This window comes from Gavialis gangeticus, unplaced genomic scaffold, assembly GCF_001723915.1.
Source record: "Gavialis gangeticus isolate Ggan-Ray unplaced genomic scaffold, GavGan_comp1, whole genome shotgun sequence".
NCBI lineage: Eukaryota > Metazoa > Chordata > Crocodylia > Gavialidae > Gavialis > Gavialis gangeticus.
The window spans coordinates 3846716-3854689 of NW_017729002.1; the positions used below are offsets into that span (position 1 = coordinate 3846716).

Below are 7974 nucleotides of genomic sequence, written 5' to 3' on the forward strand. Positions count from 1 at the left end.
GTGCAGGCTCCCACCCTGGGGGTTTTTAAGAGGAGGTTGGATGACCACCTTACTGGGGTCGTTTGACCCCAGTGCTCTTCCTGCCATGGCAGGGGGTCGGACTAGATGATCTGCTCAGGTCCCTTCCGACCCTAGAAACTATGAAACTATGAGCCAGCAGCCTGGCCCTTGTCCCTGCCGCCATGTGCAGCTGGCTCCCTGCTGAGTCCTGGGATCTGCGTGTGGCTGCAGGGATTGGTGTCAGGTCGCTGGTTGCATCGCACAGCACTTCCTGTGGAGGCACGTGGCTTTGGCCGAGTTCTGGGAGCTGCACATGAGCTGTGGGGAGCCCCACATAATGGAGCCAGGCTGGCCCCACACTCACACTGGCCTTGGCACCATACTTGCCGCGGCCCTGTGCTCCCACTGGCCATGGCCTGTGATCTGGGCTCTATGCTCCCATCTAGCTGCAGCTTCGTCCCTGTCTGCTGCCACTTCTCTACCTGCAGCCCAGGGCACTGCAGCAGGGACAGGAGCAGGAGCCACTGGAGGCTGGTAGAGCTAAGCAGTTCCCCAGGCAGCTGCAGCAGTGGTGGCAGCAGCAGCTCTGCCAGGAAGCTGTGTTCACTGGCTGGGGCCAGGGCCCTCCCTCTGGTGAATGTGGCAGTGTAGCGCACAGTCCTGGGGGGGAATGGACTGGGCTCAGCCCCATGTGGAACATAGCAGGGGCAGCTGCAGGCTGGGCCAGATGCAATTAATTGGGTGCCTGACTGTAAACTGGATTAATTTGCCTGGCCGGTTGGATTCAGCCTGTGGGCTATATTTTAACCATCCCTGAGACAGGACTTGGGGTTCCTTTCTTTGTTTGTGTGCAGGCTCCTACTGATTTCTGTAACAGATCTTGAAAGAAACTTACATGACTGATAGCCTGTCAGTGTGATATAACTTAGAAGTTTTAATGATCAAAAACAATATACAATTTCAAGTACAGATATGGATTATACACAGTATAGTAAATCATCAGAGAGAGAAAATATATTACATTGGAAAAGGATTGCACTTATCTTTTGGATGGTGACAGTTCAAATCTAAATTTCAGTTTCAGAGTATTCCTCCAAATGGTGGTGTTGACTTTGAGGCATACAATAATTTTAAATCAGTAACACTTGCTCTGACAACAATGTAACCAGTAACACACTATTGGAGGATATATGCAACTGTGAGGCTTAATTTTTGTATCCGTATAACTTGGTCTTATTATGTACATTTTCCGGATGATAACACAATGCATTTCCTCCCTATCTTAAAATCTGTTTGTTCTTGCAGCATTAAATGGTTAATGTTATTCTATTAAAACAGTAAGTAAACTCAGTTTTTAATCCAGTGATTTTCAACCAGTGTGTCACACCAATGTTAGCCCTGTTGTGTTTGCAAACAAGGTAAACCCAGCAGTTTCAAATAAGAATCTATAGATGTGGTCTTTCTGAGTTCTTTGCAACAAAAAAAACTGCTCTATTTTTGTGTTGTCCAAAAAAAGTGAAAACTAAGGGCTGTTTTTTTTGTTTGTTTGTTTTTCCCCAGAGGTGTTTTGAGTCTGAAAAGGTTGAGAACCACTGGTTTAATCTTTACTTTTTTACCATAGGCAAATAACTGCAGTTCCCCATGAGTACATTACTTTGTAATAGCTTAGCTATTAACTCTAATTCTTATTCTTGCAGCCTGGAGTTCTAGGATATTTTGAGTTCAATGCTTCACCTCAGCCTCCTGGTTATTTGACATTCTTCACATCAGCATTACATTCATTAAAGAAAGGTAAAAGCTTCATCTTAAGAATTTAAGGCATCTTTAACAATAGTTTAAGCGGTGGACTATAGTTCTCATCTGGAGTATTTTGTAACTTGAGAATTATTCTTTTAGGGTGGCTCTTATTGATCAAACTGCCAAGTCTTGGATTCCTTTGTCAATAGACAGTGAATAGATCATGGATTCATTAGTGAATTAATCAAATACCAGGTCTATTTTTATATATCATGGTCAGAGTAGCACAAAATATGTTGTGTGTATCTTTGGCCACATTCAGTAACAAGCTAAATATCTGATCTTTGTTTTTATACTGTGTGCTAAATAATCTGGAAGGTCTGATCTGCAGTCTCTCCACTTTATTGAAGGAACTATTGAACATTTCTCTTGTTATACTTCATTGTAACTTGTAACTTTTTGTTATAGAAGTACTCAAAAGAAAGTATAGTATTTAAAGGTGAATTTTAAAGTAGAAAATTAAGCTAATTCATAAGTTTAAGCGCTAAAATTGTCAGATTGTAACGTCTGATTCCACAACAGATAAATGTGTGAGTAGCTTGTGAGTTGTGCTTCTCAGTGGAGTCATAATTGTGGTAGTGAAAGACCAGAAGTTTTGGGGTGTGTCCTGTCATAGTTTGCTAATATTGACTGCTGGCCACTTCCATCAGAAATTCAGTTTAGGACAGGCCTACAAGATCTTGCTTATTGAAAGATGCCAAATAAAATAATATGTACTTCCATTTGTGTGATCATGATAAAACCATGGTAAATAAGTTCTTTCTACATAGATCTAACAAAAAGGAGTTACAACTTCCACCAAACTTGTAAAGTAAAGAAGTTTGACAGGGGGTGAAAAATGAGATTAAGGAAGCATTATCCTTTTATTTTTGTTAAGGGAGAAAAATACATTTTTGAGAAATGGATTTTCTTACTGTGTGACAATGCTGGATTGGTTTTGTCCGTTTTTAATAGTAGATATTCATACTAATGGATATGGTTTGCCCATATAGACACAGGGCATGGTTTGTTTTTTGCCTAGTTAGAGAAAAAACCTAAGGCCCCAGTGTGCAAGGTTCTTTGTGTAAGTGTGGAGTGGCATTTCCTAGGAACAGAAGTATTGATGTCATAATTAGTGGTTTGTTTGCAATTGAGGGGGCCTCTCCATTTGAACCATAGGCTTTTTTTTAATTTTGAGAACTTGGTTGAGAAAATGTACACTAAGTACATTCAATAAAATTACAGAATTTTTTTCTTAAACATATGTGATGTTTATAGCGTGAAAATATTGTAATTTAGTTTTAATGCTGTAACCCCAATAAGTTCATGCCATGTATTACAGAAACACTAAGTAATGCTTGTATAGCTTCTCTTACCCATGTGTTTTCTGATATACCATTAACTTCCTCAACACTTGTGAAAGATAGATATTATTTCCCTCACTTTACAGGTCAGGGCCCTGAGATGTAATGAGATTTGCCTAAGATAAGTTAGCTAGTGGCAAAGTTTGGCATAATTCAGAGTTATTTCAGCTTTACAATTTACACATACATTATTTAATTTGTGTTGTGGTTGAGACCCAGTCTTTTTTATTTTATATCGTTAATTTTCCTCCTTTAGGCTAGCAGATAATCTGTGGTAAAATGGTAGGGACGATAAAATGTCCTATTTTCCTGGTTGAGTAATTCTTTTGTTAACCGCATACAGTAGAACTTTGTCATGCTATGAAATTTATACTGAAGTATAAAATTTCAGCTGTCATCTTAAAATGTTAATCTGTGAAGTATGTATGATACTGGTGAGAAGGCGTAGGAGAGAAAAGCCAAGTATTGCTCTAGGAGGCATAACTAGCAATTTTAACACACTGGGCAGAGCCAGGGAATTTAAAGAAGGGATTGTTCTTAGCACAGGGGAGCAGGTGGTGATGGGGAGGGCAGAGTCTTACCTGACACATCAGGGGCTCACCCAGAGGTGTATCTAGTAAGTTTTGTGCCCTGGGACAGGAGGGAATAACCAGTGCTGCAGGAAGAGGTGTTTGTATAATCAACATCTATGGGGTTAATGCAGGAGCTGCCACCAGATCTTACGTTGAATAACACTATAAGGTCTTTAATTTGGCAGTGAAAAAGTGGATGCGAGAGGGTTGATACCCTGGCTGTTGGCCATGAGGATGCTTTCCCCACAGCAACAGTGTTTCCCAGGAGGGAAGAAGAGTGAGGTTGACAAGCGGATTCCTGCCACCACTCCTTGTAGCTGGAGCCGGCCCCTGTCACCTTTCCAGAGTCCCCCTGCCTTCATTCCAGTGCTTCCCCATTAGTCAGTACCCTGGGCTTGTGGGTCACTCTTCCTTAGTTATGCTACTCATTGCTCTGTGGTTTGAAATACTAGTTTAGGAATTAATTCTAGAAGAAGCATTGAAGTCCATTGTAGTTATAGGTGCTCAGCATCTGTGAAGTGGCTTAAGGAGGTGAATTATGAGCAGGGATTCAGGTTTTCAGTTTGCTGCAGACAAGCATGGATTTTTCCTGTAAAGAAGAAAAATATGGTTTCCCTTCGCAGGCTGGCAGTTCCAGCCTGCAAGGGGCTGTTTGGGGCTAGTGGGGAATGGGAGGAGGGTGATCACAGGCAGAAGGTGCCACATGCATATGTGTGTGTACACATGCACATGGCAGCCAGGCAGCATGGTGGAGAGCAGCTCCTGCAGTTCCCCACAAGTAAGTCTATGGTGGGGCATAGGTGGTGTGTTGGGGGGTAGAGGGGGGCATAAGCAAAGAATCAGGGGGACATGAGGGCACATGCCCTGCCAGATTTGTGCACCCACAGTGGGCATATGGTTGCAGTCTGGCCAGACCAGCATGGGCGGAAGCCCCCTCCATGGCCCAGTGGGTAGGACCCAGTGTGGGAGGGCGGAGCAGGGCAGTGAGACTCGTTGCCATCATTGCCAGGACCCCCACACTAGACGTGCCACAAGCAGTACGAGGAGTAACAGACTGGGGTGGGGCCATGCTGCCCTCACCACCTCCTGCCGCCAGTCACTTGCACACTGGGCCATGGCTGTACCTTGCTGCCACGACCTGGCTGTTTCTGCTGCTCCCCTCAGGCTGCGGTTCTAACCCAGAGGGAAGGTAGGGTGGCAGGGGCAGTGCAGGTGGCCCGAGGGCAATGGCAGTGGTGATGGTGGTGGGGTAGAGCTGTGGTCTGGCCCACAAGTGGCTGGCACCAAGTGGAGGTGAAGGCAGCGTGGCCCCCCATTCCCTGGCCCATTATTCCTTGCCCTGCTGGTAGTGTGACTGGCACAGGGGTCCCAGCGGCCCAGCTGTACCTTGGTGTTTTGGGTTCCACCGACTGGGCCATGGAGGCAGCTCCTGCCTGTGCTAGTCCAGCCAGGCTGCAGCCCCATGCCCACAGTGAATGCAGAAATCTGTGGGGGGTGATACGTGCCCTCCCATGTTCCCCTGATGACCCCTATGCCTCTCTTCTCTCTCCCCCCCCATAGACTTGTGATAGAGAAGTTAATAGCCTTGCTGCTTAGTTGGTAGGTATTAATTGTTTCAGCTTTTGCTAGAGACGCTTTGGATGTGTACATACTTCCTCTGGCCCCCAGTATTGGGGTAATAACAGTACAGCAAAAGCTTAAATACCTGGGTTTCATATTCTCCATGGAAACCTTCAATGACAATTGACAATAGTGCATGGAATTGTATCCATGAAGAGTGAACTTGGAAAACTTAAAAAAAATCCCACCCAAAGCTGTTTCATTTGTAAAAGTTCAAAGCAAGTCTCTCTGGACACAGAGATGAAGGGTGGAGCTAAAGCTATAGCCGGCCACTCTCTACTAGTGTCCTATGAATGGAGATTTCACCCCGAGTTCCTTTGCTCAGTACTTGTTGAGTGTCTCCACTTCTTGTCCACCATTTCAGCAATGAAATTCTTGAACAGGGGTAGAAAGAAGGTCTCCAAGGATGAGTCAAGACATGGGTCACCTGTTTCCTAAGGAACTAAATCTTGAAAAGACTTTCTGAGGTTCCCTAGCATCATTCACTAAGATAGTCCCAGTGGAACCACTAAATCTGTAGACTAGGTCTCTCTTTGATTTGGTTCCTGGAACCTTAGTGCCTACCACCTCTAACACTTTGGTACCTGTTGTCTTAGTATTCAAAACAAAAATGGTACTGAGTAATTAGGGTAGGAGGGTCATTTTTCCTGGAGATGCTGAGGTGGGTAATACCAAAGACGCTAATGAATTGTTATGCAAGAGGTGTTTCTGGTACCAAATTGCTACAGAACTTGTTGAGTCCCAGAGTGGATGTCTGTTGTAACTGGACTTCACTTTTGGATCCCACGTGCTTTTGAGCCAACTGGATCTGGACAGTGTTGTCATTGTTTCTAATGTTGGAGCGGGCATGTTCCTGGGTGCACACCTTTTGCCTGGCTCTGCTTCCTTGGCAGTATGGAATGTCACAAACTAAATAGTCTAGGTCCTAACACTGAAAAGTACAGCCATCCCAAGCCTCCCTAGCTGCCTCTTCCCTGGGCCCAAAGTCTACCTCCACAGGTGCTCTGTTTTATATCTTTAGGGAACGTGTAGCTGGCAAATAGCTTTTGTACAGAAATTTCTAAAATCCCTGTAACTTATTATCAAAATATACAAGAGAGGTCTTTAGATTTAACAGTAAATACCTAAACATTCTCTCTCCTTTCTTTTGAGGCTGTTTGCCCCTTGTGATCTTGTAGGTCTAATCTGTGTGATCAACTGGGACAACTAGTTTACTTTAACTCGCCTTGTATTTAAGGGTAATGAACTTTTTCATTGCAGAGTAGATGAAGCCTCAGATATATATTAGACTCCAGGGCAGCCCTTTAATTCTCTGGTTTTGCATGTTCCATCCCCAAGAAGATAGCATGCACAGTAATCTTCCTTTAGGCCAGTGGTTCCCAAATTCTGACAGATTGTGCGCCACCAGTTTAAAACTATACGACCTTAAATACCACCAGCAAATTTTTGTCATATAAAGTAATTATAATAAATCTTTTAACGCGTACCACTGCCAGGTTGTTTGCGTATCACTGGTGGTATGTGTACCACAGATTGAAAACCACTGGGCAGTGTCTGTCTGTCAGTTTTACATGCCGTCTCAGAAGACTTCAGAGCCATTGAGAAACAAATAGAGATTCCAGTGATGATGATCTTGCAAGGGCTTTTTCCTCTCTTGCCTCACATTTGTGTCTTTTATTAGATAGCAGATTTGATTCAGACGTCAAGATTTGAGAGAATAACCATAAGATTTATGACACGCATTCCCTGATTACTGTACTTATTATTTTGGGGAATCTTAAAATAGTATGTACAGTAATCAAGGAGATTATTTACCATCCGTCATTTGGTTCTGAAGGTTAAAGATGAATAGAATACCTCGGCTTACATTTCTCTCTCATCTACAAAGTCGATTTTTTTTTCAGCAAGCCTTTTCATGAGATACCATTAAAACAAGAGTTAAACATGCCCTCAAATTCTGGAATAGAGATTCTCATTCTTATTTCCTCATCCCAAAGAAGAAAATGGGTTGGTGGGGTGATTTCCCATTCTGGACCTGCAATTTCTTAACAAAATAATCTGCCATTTCAAGTTCAGGATGATGAGACTAACCTCCATAATTCCCTTTGGCCACACTCCTGACATGAAAGTTATCTGGTACTGGCTACTGGGGATGACCTAATTGGTGACCTAGTGATTGATGGGAAGCTAGGTGTCAGTGACCATGAGCTGATCACCTTCACCATCCGTCATAAAGCTGGCAAGTCAGTCAGCAACACGGAAGTTGGGGAAGCGCTGAGGTCCCGGAGGGGAGGGGAGACAGGTGTCCAAGGAGAGTGGTTGCTCCTCAAGGAGATGATCCTCCAAGCTCAAAGGAAGGCAGTCCCAACGAGGATCAAAGGGAGCAGAAGGGTGCATAAGCCCCCATGGCTCACCAAAAGCGTCCGGGAATGTCTCCTTGCTAAAAAGGTGGCTTACACCCAATGGAAAGAAGGGGTCATCACCAAGGAGGGCTATTCTGCAGTTGCTCGGGGATGTAGGGGGGTAGTTAGGAAGGCCAAGGCAGAGATGGAACTGGGACTAGCTTCCCAGATTAAGGACAATAAGAAGTCTTTTTTTAAATACATAGGGGGTAAAAAGAAGGTCCCAGGTAATGTGGGGCC

At 44.0% G+C, this 7974-nt stretch overlaps 1 protein-coding gene across 2 annotated transcripts in view; it reads left to right on the forward strand.

The window, feature by feature from the left end:
* Positions 1-7974, forward strand: part of TXNDC11 (thioredoxin domain containing 11) — a 110894-nt gene that overhangs the window by 27063 nt on the left and 75857 nt on the right. For both annotated transcript variants that reach the window (XM_019507442.1, XM_019507443.1), the window contains one exon: positions 1698-1791. In XM_019507442.1, the coding sequence (XP_019362987.1) occupies positions 1698-1791 (94 nt within the window). The remainder of the gene's footprint in view (positions 1-1697; positions 1792-7974) is intronic.